This window comes from Phocoena phocoena, chromosome 2, assembly GCF_963924675.1.
Source record: "Phocoena phocoena chromosome 2, mPhoPho1.1, whole genome shotgun sequence".
Lineage (NCBI taxonomy): Eukaryota > Metazoa > Chordata > Mammalia > Artiodactyla > Phocoenidae > Phocoena > Phocoena phocoena.
In genome coordinates this window covers 139,448,940-139,472,068 of record NC_089220.1, presented here as the reverse complement: position 1 = coordinate 139,472,068, position 23,129 = coordinate 139,448,940, and the positions used below count along the sequence as shown (strand labels likewise).

General features: G+C 51.1%; 1 protein-coding gene across 3 annotated transcripts; it reads left to right on the top strand.

Moving 5' to 3' along the window:
- The first annotated feature begins 5,908 nt into the window (after positions 1–5,908).
- On the top strand, positions 5,909–22,860 carry IDH2 (isocitrate dehydrogenase (NADP(+)) 2). 3 transcript variants are annotated; one of them, XM_065872972.1, is made up of 11 exons: positions 5,909–6,148; positions 15,203–15,294; positions 16,289–16,454; positions 18,093–18,253; positions 18,338–18,481; positions 19,444–19,580; positions 19,768–19,919; positions 21,414–21,526; positions 21,700–21,797; positions 21,891–21,983; positions 22,461–22,860. In XM_065872972.1, the coding sequence occupies exons 1-11, from the start codon at positions 6,034–6,036 to the stop codon at positions 22,546–22,548; spliced, it is 1,359 nt and encodes a 452-aa protein (XP_065729044.1). In that variant the 5' UTR covers positions 5,909–6,033; the 3' UTR covers positions 22,549–22,860. The 3 variants fall into 3 exon arrangements, with proteins under 3 accessions (XP_065729044.1, XP_065729045.1, XP_065729046.1); XM_065872973.1 differs by lacking the exon at positions 5,909–6,148 and adding an exon at positions 15,016–15,028 and having other exon boundaries at positions 15,236–15,294; positions 22,461–22,548; XM_065872974.1 differs by lacking the exon at positions 5,909–6,148 and adding an exon at positions 15,123–15,132 and having other exon boundaries at positions 15,236–15,294; positions 22,461–22,548.
- Positions 22,861–23,129: the final 269 nt, after the last annotated feature.

The window sequence follows — 23,129 nt, the reverse complement described above, 5'->3', positions numbered from 1 at the left end:
GCGCCCCACCGCAGCTGGTACCCGAGGGGGCCTCACCCCTCTTTCCCTTACCTCACTTCCTCTTCCCCTCCCCCAGCCCCTTTAACCCTTCGTTTTCCCCAAAGACGGAAAGAACGCGAGAGGAAATGCCTCAATTTAAAAGAAGCCACCAGAGTGAATGGTGCTGGGACAGGGGACACTCTGCACAGCACATAAACGACTGTGACCGTTTGTTTCAAAAAAAAAAATCTATCTACCTATCTATATCTATATATATCTTGATTGTTCTTTTTCTGGTTACAAAAGTAATAGATGCTTTTGTTATATAATGTTCAACCCCCACAGAATTGCATAAAGTAGAAATTGAGTCTCCCACTATACCCCACTCCCATACCCTCTTAGGTTTCTGTGCCTTTAATTTTTCATATATATGTATGTATGTATATTAAGATATATCTCTGCAACTTTCTATTTTCACTTAATATATAACAATGCATTTTTCTTTTTCTTTTTTATTTGAGTCTTAACCATGCAGAGTCTTAACCACTGGACCGCCAGGGAAGTCCCCCAATGCATTTTCTATATCAGCAAATATTAACCTCATTCTTAATGACAATGGACATTTAGGTCATTCCCAATTTTTCCCTATTACAAACAGTGCGGCAGTGAACACCTTGCACTTATGTGTCTGTACAATTTGGTAAGTATTTCTATGCTGTCAGTCTCTCAGAGTGGAATTTCCAGATGAAGAGTTACGTGCACTTTATAATAGGATGGATGATACTAAATTGCCTTCCAAAGAGATTGTACTAACCAACACTCCATCCAGCCACAGCAACGATATTTTGAAATGATCTGTTCATATCTCCATCTTCCGGATACCCTCACTGGACTCCAGTCCTCTCAGGAATAGAATGTGCCCTCTTGTCCATCTGTGGGTCACACCTGTCATGTCGTAGGAGCTCAGTAAACTGGTGTGGAGTGGATGTGAATGAACAGATAACATTAACACTATGGCCGGGCTTCTCCTATGTGTGCCAGGCACCATTCAAAGCAACTTATCTGCATGAATTTATTTAATCCTAGTAACTGCTAGGAGTAGGGATTTTTATTATCTCCATTTGCAGTTGAAGAAACTGAGGCTCAGAGAAGTTAAGTGACTTGCCCAGGCATGAGACAATCACGACAAAAGACTTCCACGGGACTTTCCTGGTGGTCCAGAGGTTAAGACTCCGCCCTTCCACTGTAGGGGGTGCGGGTTCCATCCCTGGTCCGGGAACTAAGATCCCTTATGCCATGCAGCCAAAAAACTTAAAAAAAAAAAAAAAAAAAGACTTCCACAAACAGGGAGAAAGCTTTATATTCTGGGAATCTGTTACCAAGATGGTAATGTTGCTTCTAGTTCTTTTTAATCCCTTTCAATCATTTCCCCTTCCTCTAACTTTGGATGTCTAGTTTTATTAGGAATCTTGAGGATTAATTAACTTATGCAACCTAAGAGAAAATTTCACAAAATTTAATGAAGTTTTATTTATTTATTTGGCCATGCATGTAGGATCTTGGTTCCCTGACCAGGGATTGAACCCATGCCCCCTGCAGTGGAAGTGTGGAGTAGTAACCACTGGACCACCAGGGAATTCCCTAAATAGTGTTTTAAAATCTTCCAAATTTGTTTCTGGACCCCACCTGTTACTGTCCATAGATTTGTTTTACAAAGTTAAAATCAGAGTAGTAGGGTTTCCCTGGTGGTGCAGTGGTTAAGAATCTGCCTGCCAATGCAGGGGACATGATTCGAGCCCTGGCCCGGGAAAAACCCACATGCCGCAGAGCAACTAAATCCATGCACCACAACTACTAAGGCTGCACTCTAGAGCCTGCGAGCCACAACTACTGAGCCCACGTGCCACAACTACTGAAGCCCACGCGCCTAGAGCCCATGCTCCACAACAAGAGAAGCCACCGCAATGAGAAGCCCGCGCACTGCAACGAAGACCCAATGCAGCCAAAAATAAATAAATAAATAAAATAAATTTATTCAAAAAAAAATCTGAGTAGTAGTTTGTGTTCTTTTATTGGGGGGGGGTCTGTTTACCTTTCATGATGATTCAAGTGTAAATGAATGCTATACCCCCCCTTTATCCCCACCCCCAGGGCAGGCTTGAGAAGGTGAATTTGTACTTGGCCTTCAAGGATGAGCTGGGTCTGGCAATGCGGAGTGGAAAGAACCCACTTGATGGAAGGAAGGGACAGTGCAACTGCTCAGAGTCAAGGACTACTCAGGGGAATGGCTAAATTTAGGGTTCTTGTGGAGAGGGAATAGTAACTGTGGGGGGTAGGTGAAGGCCATGAAATGTTATAAGCTATTCAGATTTTATTGTATCAGGCAGTGGAGAGCTACTTCACTATCTGAGCTGTGGAGTGACTGCTCAGGGCTGTGCTTCAGGGTGACAGCGCTGGAAGTGTCGGGGAGGGCTGATAGGAGGGGGAGGGAGCACAGACTGACTATTGGCAGGGAAATCAGTTTAGAGATGACCATAAATAGCTCTGCTATCAACGCCTCCCCCTCAACCTTCCTCCCTCCCATCTTCTGATTTCTAATAATGGCATCACCATTCTCCCAGCCCCAGGGATGGAAGTCTGAGTCACTGTGACTCCTCCCCCGTCCAGCTAGCTGCAGTTCCTGCATATGCCATCTCTACACCACCTCTGCACTCTTGCACCTTCTTGAGGGTCCTGCCAGGACCCTGTGTCAAGTTTCTCCGGTTCAAGAACCCTGGCCTCCCTTCCCCAGGCCTGATTCTCCACTGTCTGACATCCCCTCACTGCTGTGCCAGATGTTACCAGATGTTACTCCCTGCCTACAAACATAGCATGAAACTAATGTCCTGGTGTGTCCACCTGGGTGAAGTGCAAGGCCCTCACTCTACTCGTGTCTGCATGGTCAGCCTCCTTCCACATCGTAAAGATCCGTGAGAACACACTTGATGGATGTTCCTGCCCTGAGCTCATCAGGGTCTCCCCCATCAGAGGTGATTTTCTCTTTGCCAGATGCCTAATGTGTCATCTAAACTCCTCCTGGGACACTTTCCCCTTGTGCCTGGTTTGTGGTGATTTGTGGTTCCCAGAGGGTAGAGACTGAGTGATATGCATTTCTGTGCCTCCACGGGGAACTTGCACATGACCTAGACTCAATAACTAATTGAGGTTTGATTTAAAATATGTAAGGGGACTTCCCTGGCAGGCCAGTGGTCAAGACTCCGTGCTTCCAATGCAGGGGGCGTGGGTTCAATCCCTGGTCAGGGAACTAAGATCCGACATTCTGTGTGTGGCCAAAAATTATAAATAAATAAATAAATAAATAAATAAAATCTGTAAGGGTGAGAGTTTCCAAATCTGCTGACCCCAAAGGAGGATATAAGCACCTTTCCTTTAAATATCACCTTTCTCTGAGGTGGCTTACAGGGCCAGCAGTTATCACCACAAAAAATTCCAAAGAAGTACAATAAATAGGGGCTCTGGGTCCTATTTTTTCTCCTTAAAAGAATGATGGACTATTAGCCAGGTATATGAGTATGAACTAGAGTTCTGCTACTTCCTAGCTGTGTGACTTTGAGCAAGTGTCCTAACCTCTCTGAGCCAATGGAGCTGATATCAGCTGCCTCACCAAATAGATACTGCATGAGGAAGGCTGGCATGGAGCTGGAGCCCTGGGATGTGGGCTGTGAGAGCAGTTTAATCTGAAGATTTTGCCTTGACTGTCCTGGGCTGCTGCCGTGCTTGCAAAGGACCCATGTGCTCCCACCCTGATCCCTCTGCAGGTGAAGGCCAGACTCTGGAACACACTGAGGCTCTAGTATTGCCTCTTGCCAGGCCTCTGACACCTTGGTCCACCATACAGAGAAACAAATGAGCCCCTGGGGGTGGAGAGCAATTTCTTTATGACCATTTCAGAAGTGGCAGTATAGGTAGTTGTCATACATAACAGAATCTGATTGTTTGGGCCAAAAGGAGCCTGGGGGAGCAGTCATCCTCCCAGTTTATAGGTATAGACACTGAGGCCCTGGTGCCTGATAACACTAGGATGGCATGAAAGCCAAATACCAGAGGCTTCCATGGTCTCTGCTGTGTTTTTTTTTTTTTTTAATGTTTTGTCTTATTTTGTTTTTTGGCTGTGTTGGGTCTTCGTTGCCGCATGCGGGTTTTCTCTAGCTGTAGCAAGCGGGGACTACTCTTCATTGCAGTGTGTGGGCTTCTCATTGTGGTGGCTTCTCTTATTGTGGAACATGGGCTCTAGGTGCACGAGCTTCAGTAGTTGTGGCATATGGGCTCAGTAGCTGTGGCTTGAAGACTCTAGAGCACAGGCTTAGTAGTTGTGACACATGGGCTTAGTTGCTCCATAGCATGTGGGATCTTCCCAGACCAGGGATCGAACCCGCATCCCCTGCATTGGCAGGCGGATTCTTAACCACTGCGCCACCAGGGAAGTCCCTCTACTTGTGTTTTGAGCAAGAGAATTGGAACAGAATGAAAGGGATAATGGGTCACTCTAGGACATTCTGGTTCAAGGTTAGGCCTCTGAATGAGGTCTCAGACTTTGGGGGTGGCCCCAGAACAGCCTCCCCTTAGGCCCAGTCTACTAGATCTCTGGGCCAAAGTAGTAGCTTTGCCTGGCTGAGACAGAGAGAAGGAAGCTTTGAAGTCACTAATTCAAGGTCACTTTCCTGGCCCAGCTCCATCTGTCAATGTTGACTCTGAGGCAATGAAGGGGAGAGCTGGGAACACAGGGCAGAAAGAGGTGGCTAGCATTCGAGTGGGTTGGTGTAGCTGGGAAAGTGGGGGCTGGGGTCAGATTTTTCTAAATAAAACCCAGCCCCAACTGGTGTCTCATTTCAAGAAGATGAGTGAAGAGAGAGCGAGAGACTTTGGTTGTTTACAGCAGAACGAATCAGTATCGTCTTTTGTATGAAAGCAGGCAAAAAATGGAACCGTTTGCCTGAGTACTGTCTGACAAGCATCGTTGGTTGTCGTTGAGCACAGGGTGTGTCCCAAGTCTTTAACATAACGTTATTTCACCCAAGTCTCCTGACAGCCCTGTTGCTCTTATAGTTCCCATCTCGGAAAGGAGGAAACAGACTCTGGCTATGCTTAATGACTTCGAGGACTAGCAGCTTGACCTTCTGGTGAGAAGCTGAGGGATTTCAACTCTTTTTTTTTTTTTTGCGGCACGTGGGCCTCTCACTGTCGTGGCCTCTCCCGTGGCGGAGCACAGGCTCCGGACGCGCAGGCTCAGCGGCCATGGCTCACGGGACTAGCCTCTCCGCGGCATGTGGGATCTTCCCGGGCCGGGGCACGAACCCGTGTCCCCTACATCGGCAGGCGGACTCTCAACCACTGCGCCACGAGGGAAGCTCGGGATTTCAACTCTTGACTCGCGTCAGTCTACCTAACGCGTGGAGGGGATAGGAGGATCTGAGAGCGAATTTGAGGAGACCCGAGGTGACCACGGTCTTAGTTCAAGAACACGGAACGCGCACTGGTTAAATGCGCCTTGGAGTTTCAGCCCAGCCAACGCGAAGGACGCAGGAGTTTGTTCAGATTTGCCTTTTGGGGCTTAAGCTGATGTGTCTGCAATTGACACTCTGGTTTAAATAGGGCATCCTGGAGAGTGGGTTTTTCCTCGCTAACGGCTCCCCTAACCCTCCAGTTCCCACCCCCAGCTCCCGGGTCCCGGTGGGCCTCACCACTCTCTCGCCTCAGTAGCGCTGAGCTTTCCGCGTTGCCCAGAGAAGCGCGCGCCGGGCGCGAGGGCGGGGTCCGGGCTGGTGCAGGGCCCAAGGAGGAGTCCGGCCCCTGCCGGCCCCGCCTCCTCCCGGCGAGGCCCAATAGGGTGGCGGGCCCCGGCAGTCCCGCCCCGGCCCTGTCCGCTCAGCCCGCGCTTGGCAGGCCTAGGTAGCCCGCCGCCAGGCAGCTGGGAGCAGTGGCCGGCGCTAGGATTTCGCCTACCCCGGTTCGTTCGCTCGCTCGCCAGCCAGTCCGACCCCTCACCCGCTCGGGATGGCTGGTTACCTGCGGGTTGTACGCTTGCTCTGTAGAGCCTCCGGTTCCGGGCCGGCCTGGGCGCCGGCAGCCTTGACAGCTCCCAACTTGCAAGAGCAGCCGCGGCGCCACTGTGAGTGCCACGAGGAGGGTCCGGGCGGGGTGCGCGCCTGGCACCGCGACGTGGCGTCCTTCCGGGCGGGGACCAGCGAGCGCGACCCGGGACGCTCGCGAGCCGGGGATGGCGGGGTAGGGCACACAAAGAGCCGGCGGACGGGGACGTGCTCCCCTGCCCCACCTTCCAGGCCGTGCCAGTCGCGGGGGGCGGGGGGAGGACTTGAAGGAAGGTGGCAACTGGTGGCCCGGGCGATGCCGGCCCTGCGCCCCCAGACTTTCCTGCAGGGGGTGCGGGGGGTATCCTGGGCTCGGAGGGTATTCTGCCCGTCCTGCGACCCTGGAGGGAGACAAAGCAACCGAGTGGGTACTGGAGCGCCTGGCCCGCTCCACGCGAGTGAGGTAGGGTCCCGGCGCGGTCCCTGCTCAGACAAAGGAGGGGAAGGAGGAGGTATCCACTTCCCCTGCCTTCTCACCCGGGCGCGCAGTGATCCCTCCTCGCTGTCAGGCCCTCGTCAGCTATTTTTGGAGCCTTTTACGCGACAGTTGGAGGAGTCTCCTTTTTATTTTCGTTTTGGACGCCCCCATTCTCCTTGTCGACCCACTTGAAGCTCCATCCTGGGGCCTCTCCTTGGCTTGACCTGTCTCTTCTCGCCAGCCCGCTCCTGAGCTGCTCCTTGGCCCTGCCGCGCTCACCCGACTGGGGAGACCCGGCAGCTGCGCCAAAATGTCACTTTCCCAAATTGTTCGTCACAGCTTCTGTGATACCCTTAGTTTCCTGCTTAGGAGAGAAAACAATAGTCTTAATAAGCAGGGCATAATAAGCAAGAGTTAGCCTGAACTTCCACTACCAAGGCAGGCTGCCAGGTCTGGCATTGGTCGGCCCCCTGGCTCTCCATCGCCAGCTACAAGAGACAGGGAACGATGTAGGTCCCTTGGCTCTGTCGAATGCCTGTTGCCACGGAAACCCCTATCCTGACCTGGCCAGCAGCTCCCTGGAGTGAGGAGGAGGGGATGGGGCCCAGGCAAGCTGGTCTTACTGCTAGAGTAGGTAATCTTTAACCTAGTGTGGGAGCAGCTGACCAGAGCTGAGAAGAGCCCCAGCACCCCACCTCCCCTTTGAAGGAGAAAGGGGCATTTCTGTTTTTCTACTCATGGGATTTATCTCTAAGGAGTCGGCCCTGCAACTCGAGGTTCTCAGTGTCCCCAGGTCCCAAAAAAGTTTCCCATATGGCACCACCTTCAGCAAAAGATGGTGGAAGTTAGATACATTTTCCAATTCTCCCCGTTTTTTTTCTGCACTGATGGTAAAAAAAGAAACAAAAAACCCCACACAAACAAGAAAAGCCCCTTTGAGGCCTGAATTTTGATAACACATGAAAAGAGCAGTCAGTTTCAGGTCCTTCCAGAAGCCCCCAAGTGGGGTTGGTTATTAACGAGGAGAACTTGGTTGGACATGAGACTGTACAATTGTGACCTCTGCTAGCTTGTTACTTGGCAACACTGCTGGAGACAGAATACTTGGCATTCCCCTTGATGACAAGGAAAGAATATGCTTTGACTAAAATACTTCTGTGTTTTTGCTGCCAGGTAATTCCCACATGTGTCTCCTTCTAGTTTTGCAACTCATAGGCCTCCAGCGACTGCTGGTGGTTGTTCTGATTAAGTTAGTTTGGGGAAGTGAGGGAGACTGCTCAGTGGGAAAATTATCTATCCTTCCTTGGCTCAACTCCTAGTCTGGGAACTTCTTCATTTCCTCACCCTGTCCCTTAACTTTTCAGATCTTGGTGATTTGCCTGCACTCTTAGATTCCAGAGGAAATTATTTAATGATTGTTCAGTTTTGCAGACCCACCAGTAGGGTTGTGTGTTCTCCACTGAGCCTTGTTTCATCCACATCAGATAAGACCACAGCTATCCCATCAGAGCTATTTTTGGGTAGTTGTGTTTAGGCCCAGTAGGTTTTGAGGAAAAGCCTCTAGAAAGGCTTGGGGCCTGCCTCCAGATCCTTTGTGTGAGGCTGAGGCCTCTTTCACTGATTCCAGGATGGGGTGCTGGACACTGCTGTCTGATTACTGGAAGCCAACATCTGTGGCCTGCCCTGGACTCTACACTTCTGTAAACCATGTTTAAAATGCCAGCGGATTGCAAATATTAACACATGATAAACTGTGAGCTACTCCTGGTGCAGTTTTGTGGTGAGGACTCACTGGCCTCTGTGTGGTAATGCATCCCTGGATGGGGGAGGGGAGGGAGTACTTTTCATCCAAAGAGGAGGTTATGGCAGAGCAGTCCTTACCACAGATTGAATTGACCATAACTTGACATTCATTCATGGATTCAACAAATATTGTGCTTCTACTATGTGCCAAGCACTGTGCCAGGGACACTCTGGGGACAGAGCTGGGAATAAGAGACAAAGATTTCTGCCCTATGGAACTTAAATTCTAATGTGGGGACGGACAGTAGACAAGAGCTAAGGAGAACAAATAAGCAAGGAAGGTGTGGATGAAAGTTTGGGTAGGGCTGCCAGAAAAGACCCCACTGAATGCAGTACTGAGGGAGTGAGGGAAGCAGGCCATTTAGAGTTCAGGGGAAGAGAGGACTGCAGGTGCCAAGGTCACGATGCAGGAGGGCACCTTTGCTTGTTGGAGAAGCAGAAAGTAAGGCTGGCTCAGAGTGCAGAAGGCGAGTGATGGGCCATGAGGTCAGGCAGTGGAGGTCATGGGGGGCTTATAGGCCATTTTTGAGGATTTTGGCCTTCTCTGAGTGAAAGAGGCAGCTTTGCAGGGTTTTGAGAGGAGTGTTGTGACCTGATTTACATTTTAACAGGAGCATTCTGGCTTCAGGGACCTGGTAGGAGGCCTTAGTCAGAATCAGGCAAGAGAGCATGGTGGCTTTGACCGTGGTGGCGGTACTGGGGTGGGTGGATTCTGGATGAATTTTGACGGAAGAGCCAGTAGAGTTTTTTTGATGGTTTTGATGTGGGTGTGAGAGAAAGGGAGGAGTGAAGGATGACACCAAAGAAAATACTAGAGCCTCTTCCAGAACTGCTGCCCTGCCTTCTTGAGCCCTCTGGAATTGGGGGCTTCCCCCTACATTCTTCTGGGCCATGCTGGCTGAGCAGCCTCTCTTCTGCTGACAGCAGCATGGGTAGGAATGTGATGAAAGCAGTTCAGTTAAGTAGACAGGGGGGTGAAGGGGTGACTGTCTTGGGAGGAACCTCTAGCCTGGAGGCTAGGTCTACTTACTTGAGCAGCAAGTAGATACTGAAACCGGGATGGTTTTGTTGTTTTTGTTTTTTAATGTTTATATATTTGGTGGTGCCGGGTCTTAATTGTGGCAGGCGGGCTCCTTAGTTGCGGTTCCAGGGCTCCTTAGTTGTGGCATGCAAACTCTTAGTCACAGCATGCATGTGGGATCTAGTTCCCTGACCAGGGATCAAACCTGGGCCCCCTGCATTGGGAGCGTGGAGTCTTATCCACTGCATCACCAGGGAAGTCCCTGGGGATGGGTTTTGAAATCCTTACTTGGTGTTCGGTGCTAGGAGTTGGCCTAATGGGCTTCTTGTGACTGATGTAATTCCATCCCACACCCTGGCCAAGAGGACAGTGTTTGTGCAGCCTGTCATCTGAAGAGATCATGGCGGCTGTCCCTAGTAGGCCTTCAGGGAGGCCCAGCCACTGTTCTTTGAATTTCAGGTAACCTGTCACCTCTTGTCTCCCAGAGAGGGGCAGACGGTGTGGATATCTCCACCATAGTGGCTAAACAACAGACATGGTCTCAAACTCCGATGCCTTGGGGCACTCTGGAGGGCACGTGGCAGGCCTGGAATGGAGCGAGAGGCTGTCCTCATACCAGCCCATCCTTCATCCTTGCCAGGAGTGAGCGTGGGCTCAGTGGGACGAAGCGACTCATTCTTCAAGAGGGACTGGATTTTTATGTAAAATCTTCTCGGTTTTTTTTTTTTCTTTTGGTGGGGGGACTGGTTTAAATTAAACATTAAAGAATTTTTTAATTTCTTATTTTTTATTGTGGTAAAAAATGCATAACAAAAATTTCCATCTTAATCATTTTTATGTGTGTAGTTCAGCAGTGTAAAATACACTGTTGTTCAACGATCTCCGCAGCTTTTGCATCTTGCAGAACTGAAACTCTGTACCCATTAAACAACTACCCTTCCTCCTCTCCCCCCAGCCCCTGGAAACCACCATTCTTCTTTCTGTTTCTATAATTTTGACCACTCTAGGTACCTCATATAAGTGGAATCAGACAGTATTTGGTTTTTTGTGACTGGTTTGTTTCACTTAGCAGAATTCCCTCACGGTTCTTCCATGTTGTAGAGTGTGTCAGCATTCCTTCCTTTTTAAGGCTGAATAAGATCCCATTGTCTGTATATAGCACATTAAAAAAAATATTCAAGTTAAAATCTATTGACCTTCTGAGTAAGGTATAGGAAGTGTGAAAAGCTTAGGTGATATAGTTATTAAATCCTTACATATTTAATACTGTTTCTAATTTATCATGAGTTATTTCCCAAAAATGTTAATCACAGCTGGATTGAAAAAGTATTTGGGTAATACATAAAGTGTCCATAGGAGCAAGCACCTTAAGTTTTTATCATATGCTGATAGAGAATTGTTTTAGGTGTTACAGCTTATGAGGTCCACAGTTTGACTGAATGGGTTAAATAAGTCTCTGTTGCTGTTTAACTGCATTGTAATTACCAAAAGTAATAATGCATGTAATTAAAAATAACAGAGAAGCTTTTTTAATTAAAAGATCTTCTGCTCCAAAAAACAAACAAACAAAGTATTTGGAAAAGGTGGTGATGTTGTTTATATAAGTATACCACATTATAAGTCTACTGGTGATCCAAGGGGAATTTGTCTCTGTGGAGTTTGAAGCAAAAGAACAAGCGGCAAAAGCTATTGAGGTAGGTCCAGATCCATCACTAAAACATGGAAGCACTTCCTTTTTTAGTTTCAAAGCAAGTACATCCATGTTGAAGTGGTGGGCAGCCCAGTTTTGGAAAAAAAATTTGGAATCATGAACATAGTTTAACTTTTTGGAGGAAAGTTTTTCTTAAACTTCCTGGGTTAGTTCCCAGAGTCCTATTCTCCTCTTGAAGGTTCATATCACATTTTGTTTATCCATTCATCTGTTGGTGGACACTTGGGTTGCTTCCACATCTTGGCTATTGTGAATAATTGTTATGAACATGGGTATACAAATATATATATATATATATATATATATATATATATATATTTTTTTTTTTTTTGGGGGGGATACGCGGGCCTCTCACTGTTGTGGCCTCTCCTGTTGCGGAGCACAGGCTCCGAACGTGCAGGCTCAGCGGCCATGGCTCACGGGCCCAGCCGCTCCGCGGCATGTGGGATCTTCCTGGGTTGGGGCACGAACCCATGTCCCCTGCATCGGCAGGCAGACTCTCAACCACTGCGCTACCAGGGAAGCCCTATTTTTTAATTTTTTTGAGGAACCATCATACTGTTTTCCATAGTGGCTGTACCATTTTACATTCTCATCAGCAATGCACAAGGGTTCCAGTTTCTTCACATCCTCACCAACATTTGTTACTTTATGTTTTTTGGTCTTTTGTTTTTTGGGTTTTTTTGATAGTAGCTATCCTAATGGGTGTGAAGTGGTATCTCATTGCAGTTTTGATTTGCATTTGCCTAACGATTAGTGACATTGAACATCTTTTTATGAGCGTATTGACCATTTTTGGAGAAATATCTATTCAAGTCCTTTGCCCGTTTATTAATCAGGTTATTTGTTTTTTTGTTGTTATTGAAATTGCCTGATTTTTAAGCCTTGGTCACCAATCAACATTAAAGAAAACCCCTACGACCTGGGCCAAACAAAATGAGCCTCTGCTGCTATGACTCACATCACTGCCCCCAGTCCTCAGCTCCTCTGGGTAGTTGCTTTGAGGGAGGCTGCACACCTGACTTTGATAACAGCGCTGCTTTCTCTCTCCATTACTGATAGATTTTTCCCTTCCATACTCACTCTTTGAGGACAGGCATTGTTGTGTTTAGGTGTTTCAGGAAGGGGTGCTTACCTTTAGCACCTGGTTGTAAATAAGTGGGCCCTGTGGTCTCTGAGGGTTTGACACCTGCATACACAGCTGGGAAGGCTGCCTGCTGTGATCTTGATATTGAGCTCCCCCATCGAGGAGTGTGGTGTCCAAAGACACCAGCTGCTGTGCCTGAACCCCAAAGCTTGAGCAGAGCCCAGGCTGAGGCTGAACCCTTTAGGACTGGCCCCAAATGGATCTCTACTTAGGGAACTTGATTACCGTAGGCTTGGTACATTAAAAAAAAAAAAAATTGATTGGCTCTCATCACATTATCTCATAGAAGATGCTCCTAAAAACTAAGCTAGCTCGCAACAGCCCAACAGACTTTCTGCAGGTCCTAAAGCCCTTTCCACTCAAGCTTTAGACCAGAAATGCTGAAGGAATTTAGTAGCTTGGGTCCAAAGTCCCCACTGCATCTTGGGAAGAGCTGAAGCGGTGTCAGCCGTGTCCACCATGTTTTCTGGGGAATGAAATATTTTGAGTCTGTGTTTGCTTTCTGCTTCTCTACATATGGCCCACAAGGGCGTCCAGAGGCTGCACTTGAGCCAGGGCCCTGGGACACAGATGAGGCCTATCCTGACCCTGACACACGCCATGCTTCCTGGGTCTCATTTTTCTTCCCTTTTAGATTAAGAAGAAAAAAAATCTGTTTGCACATCTTTGGAAAGTGAGTTATTCTGTTGCACATAATTCCCCCCTTTTCTTCGCGGGTTGGGATGTCATCATGAGTCATGGCAGTGGTGTGTTTCGTAGGACAGTGATGTGTTTGGGGTCTCTTGGGCTTTGGTCCCTTTTGTTTTCATGAGCCTAGGTAGCCATGCTTCTTCATTTTTCTAGGCCTGCTTTTCACAGGCTTCTGTCCCTTGCTGTCAGCCTAGCAGATGTCACTTGGGTTTTTCATCCTGTCCCCTCTTCTGATTTGCTGTGTCTAATCTTCGGTGAGTTGAAAGACCCATAGCTACATCTGTAAGGATTGTGTGTAACATAAGACTAAATGGGCCCTACGTAAAGGGCTGAGCAGGGCCCCTTTGGGGACAGGGCCCTGCTTTCATCTGGGGTTCCGCAGAAGGTGACACTGCCTGGGGTGACTGAGGCGGGGTTGTAGGTTTCACATAGATCTTGGGTTCTGCAGAAGGTGACACTGCCTGGGGTGACTGAGGCGGGGTCGTAGGTTTCACATAGATCTTGTTGCCGTGCTCTTCAGCTGCTGTTTCTTCCAAGGCTGTGGCCAGAGGCACGTGCTGGTGCTTGGGTGCCCCTGCTGCAGGTTAAGGGTCAATAAGCCTCACCCATGGCAGCCTGCACTGATAAATTGGACGGGCCATTTTCTTTCTTCTTTGGGGGGCTGTACCCCACGGCATGTGGGATCTTAGTTCCCTGACAGGGGATCGAACATGTGCCCCCTGCATTGGAAGCACGGAGTCATAACCACTGGACTGCCAGAGAAGTCCCGTGGACGATTTTCTTGAGTTTTGTTTGGAATTCACTTCCCAGACTGATGGTTTTTCTCATGAGTCAGACTTTCCTTGAAGAGCCTCCACCAGCTCCTATTTCCTCCTCCACCATCTCCCTGGGCCTGGATCAGTCACTCGTCCAGTCCTTTGATGCATCTCTGGCAGGACTGGCGGACCTGAGCCTGCATGGATCAGGGCTTCTGCATTCCATTCCCAGGTGCCCATCAAGGAAGGTGTGGATCTTCCTGGATCTGCTGTTTTCAAGCTGTGTGAGCTTTGGCAGTGAGCTGACAACCTCTCTGAGCCTTAATTTCCTCACATTTAAAGTGGAGATAATGATACAGTAAGTCCCTTACATATGAATGAGTTCTGTTCAGAGAGGGCGTTCTAAGTCCAATGTTTCATAAGTCCAACAAAGTTAGCCAAGGTACCCAACTAACAAAATCGGCTCTATAGTACTGTAATGTAATAGGTTTATAATACTTTTCACACAAATAATACATAAAAAACAAACAAACACACAAAAAATAAAGAAAACATTTTTAATCTTGCAGTGCAGTACAGTACCTTGGAAAGTATGGTAGCACAGTACAACAGCTGGCATCCAGGGGCTGGCATCGAGTGAACAGCCAAGAAGTTACTGACTGGAGGAGGGAGAGGAGGTGGGAGATGGTAGAGCTGAAGGGTCGGCAGCAATAGGAGACGGAGGGCAAGCGGCAGTTTCACTCATTCACATCCTGGGCTTGAAATAAAGATGCTGTACTACTGCCCTCTATACAGTACTGTACAGTAAAGTACAGAAAAGCACACCCACTTGTAGAGGAGGCGAGCATGTGACAATGTACACCAGACACATGAGCTAACTTACGTGATTGGACATGCGGACGCACGTTCGCATCTTTGAAAGTTCACAACTTGAAGGTTCGTATGTAGGGGACTTACTGTACTCCCCTTGGGGGTGGTTCAGAGGATTAAATGTGAAGGCTGTGGTACACCCTCAGGCCCATGGGAGGTGATCTATACAGTTTCCCTGCTCATTTCATGTTAGTCAGGCTCTCAGGTTGCAAGCAACCGTTAGAGGAAGTTTTTGGAAGGACACGGGGTAGCTCATAGAATTGCAGGGATTGGACAAGAGGGGATTCCAGGCTACCCTGGAACTGGGAACTGGGTGGCAGCAGCCGAAGGCAACCTCTGCCCGGCTTGCTGCTTGACAAGGTGACCCCAGCTGGCTGTCATTCTCTGTGTTGGTCTCCTCTGCTGTCAGGTTCCAGGAGAAAGGATCTGACTGGCCAGGCTGGCATCTGGCTAGTCCCAGCTGGCCAGACTCAGCGGGGGATCCAGCTCCCCCGGGTGATCCTGGAGCTGCTCCTGCAGGAGGGGGAGTGAATGCTGGGCAGCTGGGCCCTGGCTGACACTCCTCCCTCCATGGTGAAGGGTGGGTCTGGCCAGAGAGGAGAGGGGCTCCCTCACCAGCCTCCCCAGGGTTGTGATGTGCTATGTGTGTCTGGTCCTAGATGCCGACAAGAGGATCAAGGTGGCGAAGCCAGTGGTGGAGATGGACGGCGATGAGATGACCCGTATTATCTGGCAGTTCATCAAGGAGAAGGTAGTTCCCTCCCGAAGTGGGCGGTCTTCCACACGGCCGGCCGGGCTCAGTGTTCAGTCCCCACTTCGGGTCCCCAGGGTTCACCCATCACCCTGGTGGGCAGGAACAGTCCTGTTTTTCCCCTTCCATCCATCCTTCTGTCATGTCCAGACCACTCATGGCTCTTATGACGTCAGGCAGGGGACTGTCCTCAGCCATCTGTGTCACGTGCTCGTGCCAAAGCCAGCATGTTTTCAAAAATGTGTGCAGATTCAAGCCTGACCCTGTATCATGTCGTTCTTTTGTTTTTTTCATTTGTTTTGTTTTTTTCAAACTCGTGTTTCAGCATGAATTGACTATCCTTCGGGAATTTCTTCTTTTCCTTTTTTTAATTTATTTTTTACTGGAGTATAGTTGAATATATCATCTTGATCTCCTACATTCCTATGTGCATCATTGAGGGAGTGAGAGAAGAACAGGGCCGGAGTGCGGGAGGACCACATCATTAACCTTTCCTTAGCGGTTCAAGGATGTCATCGCGAGTCGTGGCGTGGGGTCTGTTGGAGGACAGTGATACGTTTGAGCCACCATGGCAGACAGTTCCCAGGGTGGCTGCTTGACTTCTCCAAAGTCGCTGTGGGCTGGGTCTGCCTGGGAGAGCACATTGTCCATGTGCCTGTCCCAAGAAGAAGGTTGAGAATCACCACTTCTGAGTGGGGAAGAAGAGGGAACCCGCTGTATAGAGAACCCTAGATGCACTTGGAGTTGGGGTTTGGCTGAACTGATGGGCCACTGCAGGGGGTGTGTGGTCCACGCTAGGGGATGAGCCCTCTGAGGGGCTGCAGCCTGGTCTGCCGGCCTCTCTCCAGAGCCCCGACCTCTTGCCAGCTTTGGCCAGCCCACCGCTGGCCTTTCCTCTTCCCTGCCCTGACGGGGTGTCCCCTGCCACCGTCCCCACATGCCCCTGAGTCACAGTCATCTGGGCTGATGCCAGGCCCCGGCCGTCTGTCTCTAGCTCATCCTGCCCAATGTGGACGTCCAGCTCAAGTATTTTGACCTGGGGCTCCCAAACCGTGACCAGACCAATGATCAGGTCACCATCGACTCCGCGCTGGCCACCCAGAAGTACAGCGTGGCTGTCAAGTGTGCCACCATCACCCCTGACGAGGCCCGTGTGGAAGGTGCGAGGGGCGCGGGGGCGGGCGGCTGGGACAGTGGGGACTGGGACGTGACCCTGGTCTCCCTGCGAATGCCCAGCACACAGCGGAGCCTCCAAGGTTCCTGTGGAGGAGGCTGGGGAGGGGAGGTTGAGGGCTGGCCTAGGTTCCACAGTTGGGGGTGGCAAAGCTGGGGCCAGGGTCTGTGTCCCCTGCTCCCAGGCTGGTGGTGTTTCTGCTGTGCCGTGTGGCTCTGGCCAGTGTGGATATCACTGGTCACAGAGCTGATGCTGACACTGTCACAGTGAGGACAGCCTCTTTGGGCAGCCTGCCCCCCTGGCCTCCTGGACTGCTTTGCAGGCAGGTTTACAGAGAGACTCTGGGGCCACCTCTGTCCAGGGTAGTGCTGGGTGTCAGGCCTGTGTCCTTCAGAGGCTCGGAACATCCCTCGTGTCCCGCCACTGTCTTGGCACTGCAGGTCTGCCCTTTGCCTCTGTGGCCGTGGAGCGGTCTCAGAGAGGTGCCCCACCACGCTTGGACAGGCCGCTGGTCCTCGGTTCTGGGGGCTGCTCTCGAGGGTTCCATGAAATGGCACCAGTGTGTGGGTAAAGGATCTGGGTTTGGGAAATTCAAGAAAGGGTGGTTTCAGAACTTGCAGAGTTCTGTCTCCCCACTTCCTGCAGTATGAGGGGCCTTAAGGAAACCTTCAAGACATCTCCAAACTCTGCAGGCCTCCTCCTGTCATGCAGGTTGTTCCCGACCTCAGGGTATGGAATCATTTTAGTGCTAAGCTCTTTCAGCTGGTTTTCTTTGATTTCTCCTGAACCCTGGGATTCATACATCCCCACTTTATGGACAAGGAAGTAGAGGGTCACAGTCTTAGTAATTTAGGCTGAACCCAGCGGTGAGTGGCAGTGCTGGGGCTAGAACCAGAGCATCTGGAGTGAGGCCGTACACTGCCAGGTTCATCAGACAGCTACGTCCAAGTGTGATGTGGGAATAATAATAACTGACAGAGGGGACTTCCCTGGTGGTCCAGTGGCTAAGACTCCATGCTCCCAATGCAGGGGGCCCAGGTTCAATCCCTGGTCAGGGAACTAGATCCCACATGCATGCCGCAACTAAAGATCCTCCTGCATGCTGCAACTGAAGATCCTGCATGCGGCAACGAAGATCCCGCGTGCCACAACTAAGACCTGGTGCAGCCAAAAAAAAAAAAAAAAAATATATATATATATATATCTATGTATATATATGTGTATATATATATATCTATGTATATATATGTATGTATGTATGTATATATATATGTATATATATAAAATAACAGAGCTCTTACCATGTGCCAGCCACTGTTCTAGGTACTTTACACATGCATGCATTTAATCCTCACAACAACCCAAAAGGCCAGGTGTTTTATCAGCAATTTCATTTTATGGCTTAAGTTCAGCCACTTGCCTAAGGCTGACAGTCAGAGTTGGTGCCACAGCTGGACCTTGAGGACAGGAAATCTGATTCGGGAGCCCACGTGCACACTCTAGACTCTGCTGCTGCTTACCCCCAGATGATTTTTAGGACCCCCATCCTTGTTCTTGCTTGGGGTTCAAATTCTGGTTGGAAGGTGGGGGCTGCAGTGGGGCCACTTCATCTTTGTCCTCATAGAGTTCAAGCTGAAGAAGATGTGGAAGAGTCCCAATGGAACCATCCGGAACATCCTCGGGGGGACTGTCTTCCGGGAGCCCATCATCTGCAGAAACATCCCACGCCTCGTCCCTGGCTGGACCAAGCCCATCACCATCGGCAGGCACGCCCACGGCGACCAGGTCGGCCACGGTGGGACTGGGGCTCCAAGGGCCTGGGTCCCGCATCTGGAGCACTTGGCCTGAGCCACCCTCTCACCTCTGCAGTACAAGGCCACAGACTTTGTGGCTGACCGGGCTGGCACATTCAAGATCGTCTTCACCCCAAAGGACGGCAGCGGAGCTAAGGAGTGGGAGGTGTACAGCTTCCCTGCCGGTGGCGTGGGCATGGGCATGTACAACACGGATGAGGTGAGCAGCGGCTCCCCGGCTCCCTCCCCTACGCCTGTCTCTCCATCTCCAGCCACATCAGGTTGGTGGTTCTGACTATTCCTGCATCGGTGGCCTGAAGGTCTGAGGCCTGAGAGCAAATGCATCTTAGGTGTGTCCAAGGGCCCTGCAGTGGGCCCGGTGTGGAGGGCTGTCCCACTCCCGCCCAGCCAGGTGCTTGTGCTCCCCACCATTCCTGCACTCCCTCTCGGGTGCGTCCTTGGGGGCATATTGGTTGTTAGCTCTTGGCTTACAGCAAACTGGGTAAGCACTTCTTCCCCTCCCTACCCCCATCTCTTGGCTTTCCTTTCCTCTGTGGTTGGGCTCACTCTCAGGCTGTGAAGAAATGGCCACCAGTAGCTCCAGGCTTATCGCTGCCAGCCTGGCTACCCTATCAGAAAAGAGCCCCGCCTTTTTTTTTTTTTTTTTTGGCTGCGCTGTGGCATTCAGGATCTTAGTTCCCGGACCAGGGATTGAACCCGTGCCCCCTGCAGTGGAAGTGCAGAGTCTTAACCACTGGACCACCAGGGAAGTCCCGGAAAAGAGCCTTTTTGCTTATGATTCCAGCAAAAGTACAGGCCTGGGTCACATGGCCATCTCTGAGCCAATCATGGAGGCCCAGGGAAGGAAGGGCTCTGATTGGATAAGCCCAGAACACACTATCAAGTCTAGAGACGGGCAGGTGGGCTGAGGGCATTAGCCCCACCCCAGCCATATGGTCTAAGAAGTGGGGAGGGTGGTAGCTTTCCAAAGCAGTTGGTGGGGCTACTTCGTCCCAGAAATTGGGAGGGGGATGCTGGGCCAGTAGAAACAACAGATGCTCACTCCAGGGAGTCTGGGTTAACCCCGGCTGCCTGCGAGGGTCCTGTGGAGGGAAGGGATGCCGTTCCTAGGGCCTGGGCCTGCCCTGGGGGAGCACACCAGGGACCTCTCTCTCCCTGCAGTCCATCTCGGGTTTTGCGCACAGCTGCTTCCAGTATGCCATCCAGAAGAAGTGGCCACTCTACATGAGCACCAAGAACACCATTCTGAAAGCCTATGACGGGCGCTTCAAGGACATCTTCCAGGAGATCTTTGAGAAGTAATGGCCTCTCCCTTTAATACTTCCCAGGGACGCCATGGCCCTTCTTCCCTGTCCCCTCAGCCGCCCTTACCCACCCAGGGAGATGGCTGTCCCAGTGCATCTGTCTCAGCTCTGAGGCTCAGGGAGGGATCCCCAACCTGTCAGCCTCCCGCCCTCTCCCCACAACAGGCCCTTTTGCTCCCAGGCACTACAGGACCGAGTTCGACAAGAATAAGATCTGGTACGAGCACCGCCTCATTGACGACATGGTGGCTCAGGTCCTCAAGTCTTCGGGCGGCTTTGTGTGGGCCTGCAAGAACTACGACGGAGACGTGCAATCAGACATCCTGGCCCAGGGTACACTGGCAGCACCTGCTCCCTGCGGGGATGGACTGTTGATTTTCCCTAGCTGGGGGGATTTTCTCCTTTGGGGAGAACACTTCTCTAGCGGAGCAGCAGGACTGGGGCTTGCCTGCTCATTTCAGGGGCTCCTGTGGACAGCAGGGGCCAGGGGCTCCCTGGTGTCTGAGTGAGGAAGGATCCTAAGTTAGCTTTGGATTGGGGTATTACTAAGGCTGCCGTTCCAGAGGAAGGAGGACGTAGGAATTCAGGTGCTAAAGGGCTAGATGTGTTAGCCCCGAGGTTGTTCCTGTCCATGAAAGGGCCAAGTGACTCTGCTTGGCTCCAGGTTTGGACTAGGTTTGGCTCTAGTAGAAAAAGGGGAGTAAGCGCTACCGGATGCTTTTTAAATTACAGAGAATTTGTTTTGCACAGTAAACCTTTTGGATGTAGGAGAAAATTGGGGATGATGCAAACCCCCAGGCCCCAGAGCATCCTGAAACACAAGTTGGGTTGCAGCAGAAAGCCTGCGTGAAGCCGTTAGGGAAGAACAGAAAAAAATAGCCCAATTGTATTGGGAATGAGAGCAGGAAAGATAGTGGGAGGAGGCAACATGTATCCATAGCGAGTGGAAGAGAAACCAGGCTCTGTGAGAGGGGGCGAGGTCTAGCTCCTGATAAGGAGGAAAGTGAAGCCCACGCCAGGTTGTGATGAAAAGGCAGAGGGTCTCAGTGCTTTATAAAAACCTTTGACTTTATTTTGAAAAGTTTGGTGTGATCCTCTCACTGGAACAATTCCCATCTAGGATGGGAGCATGAAAAGCCCTAGCAGACAAGAGAAAGGTGTGAAAGGTACCCTTAAGTGTATGAAGATTGGTGAGTGTGAAGGTCCCAGGTGCAAATGGAGAAGGGATTCCCCCTTCCTCTGCCCCAACAGCAAATAATTTTCCTGTAGAAGTTGCCCACTTTTTCTTTCTTGGGCATTCAGAATTCTTACTTTGGTGCTTGTGGGGGTGCTTTTGAAAACTAGGAGACCTTGGCCACAGAAAAGGTTGACATCTGGTTTTGGGAAAACTTGGAAATAAATCACAAAGCTTTAAAGTGGCCTGAAAGAGCAGATAAAGTGATCACTGTGAAACAGCTGGCTGCAGGCTTTATTCTTTCTGCTTGAATGAGCCTCCCGGTCACCAGCCAGGGTGGGTGGGCAGAATTTTGGGGGATCTTATGCCCTGGGGGGGCCATAGACTCTGGGGCACCTGGAGGTAGGGGATGCAGAATTATGCTAACAGGCTGATGACAGCCACCTCTGAGTGCCCCTCTGCCCTGTACTGGGCCCTGGAGACCCAGGACAAGAGCAGACAAGCCTGAAACAGTCTCTGTTCTCCCAGTTATAGGTGGGGGTGGGTGGAGACATAGCAAGGAAGCAGCTACAACAGCTGGAGGGCAGGTGGGCTCAACCCCAGTGGCTTGAGGAAAGGTGCCGGCACCGAGAGGATGTCTTCCTACTTTCCAGGCTTTGGCTCCCTTGGCCTGATGACGTCCGTGCTGATCTGCCCGGATGGGAAGACCATTGAGGCTGAGGCTGCTCATGGGACGGTCACGCGCCACTATCGGGAACACCAGAAGGTGAGTGCGAGGACTGTGGCCTCATGTCCATCTGCCCCCGGGGCCCGAGCCCACTGGCCCTGAGGGCTGGGAGCACGGGCCTGGTCCTGTCAGTCTAGAGGTGGGCAGCTGTGTCCAGGTGGCCCTCTTGATGGCTGGTTGGCTCTTCATCCCCCTGCGACCCCTTCCCCCAGGGCCGGCCTACCAGCACCAACCCTATCGCCAGCATCTTTGCCTGGACGCGTGGCCTGGAGCACCGGGGGAAGTTGGACGGAAACCAGGACCTGATCAGGTGAGTGCAGAGGGAGCGCCTGAGCCGGATCTGGGCAGGTTATGGGCCCTGGCTCCGCACAGCTGGGGTCTCACTCTGCCCTGTCCCCTGCAGGTTTGCCCAGACCCTGGAGAAGGTGTGTGTCGAGACAGTGGAGAGTGGAGCCATGACCAAGGACCTGGCGGGCTGCATCCATGGCCTCAGCAAGTGGGTGGCCTGGGGTAGAGGGCAGGGCTGGCCTTCTGGGACGTCGAGGTCAGGTGGAAAGAAGCCCAGGGTCCTTGTTAGAGGCCTCCTCCTGAGTTAACTTAGCTGCCGGGGGCAGGACAGGTCCATGGCCCTGGGGGATGGCTCGGGCCAGCCTCCGCACACCAGGCGCAGTGAGTGGGTCCCCATCCCTGAGGCTTGCTGCTCAGAATGTTTCCATGCCCCGCTGCACCCATCTCCCAGCTTCTCCCAGAGAGCTTGTACCTAGTTGCCCAGTCACCTGGGAAAGCAAAGACAGGCCTTACTGGGTTCCTGCCGAGTTTGCCGTGGCCTCTTGACCGTTGGCTCCAGGTGCCTCTGGCCTGTAGACCTCCCCATGACCGCATGAGGGGGCTGCCGTCCGGATGCCTGAGCTCAGGCTCTGCCCTGGGAGGGCCGGGCTGGAGCGGCCCTCACGTGCAGGTGCTCTCTTGGCAGTGTGAAGCTGAACGAGCACTTCCTGAACACCTCGGACTTCCTGGACACCATCAAGAGCAACCTGGACAAAGCTCTGGGCCAGCAGTAGCGGGTGGGAGCGCTGCTGGCTGCCGTGGCGGCCAGGCTGGGGCTGAGCGGGTGGCCACAGGTCCCCCCTAACCCCGACACGCCCCCGCAGCGGAGGGTGAACCTCACAACCCCTCTTTGGAGACCTTTCTAGGGGACACTCTTTTTTATAAGCAAGATGTTTTTAAAAGTATCTGTGTGTTTCCCCTCATGGTGACATGAGGCAGGAACAGTGTGTTTTACCTCAGCCAGTGGTATGTTTTGCATACTGTAATTTATATTGCCCTCGGAACACATGGTGCCATATTTAGCTACTAAAAAGCTCTTCACAAAACAGTCTGCTGTGTTTGTCCCTGAGGGGAAGGAGGCAGCTGGGGCCTAGAGGCAGAAGCCCTCAAAGGGCTGGCGGATTCCCCCAGGGGCTGCCCGGGGTGCCTTGGGTCACAGCAGGCCTCTGTCCAGTCAGGGGGCCACCGGGGGGAGGGGACCAGGCAGAAGACCTGTGGGTTCCCTGGAATTTCCTAGCACGACCTGGCTTCTGTATCCTCTTTTCCATTTTGAGATTGTCACTTCCAATAGAGTACGGTTATATATATATTTTTT

Coding starts and splice junctions, on each gene's coding strand:
- IDH2 (XM_065872972.1), top strand. CDS start 6,034: ATGGCTGGTTACCTGCGGGTTGTACGCTTGCTCTGTAGAGCCTCCGGT. Junction 21,527..21,699: donor ACTATCGGGAACACCAGAAG/GTGAGTGCGAGG, acceptor CCCTTCCCCCAG/GGCCGGCCTACCAGCACCAA. Junction 21,984..22,460: donor TGCATCCATGGCCTCAGCAA/GTGGGTGGCCTG, acceptor CTCTCTTGGCAG/TGTGAAGCTGAACGAGCACT.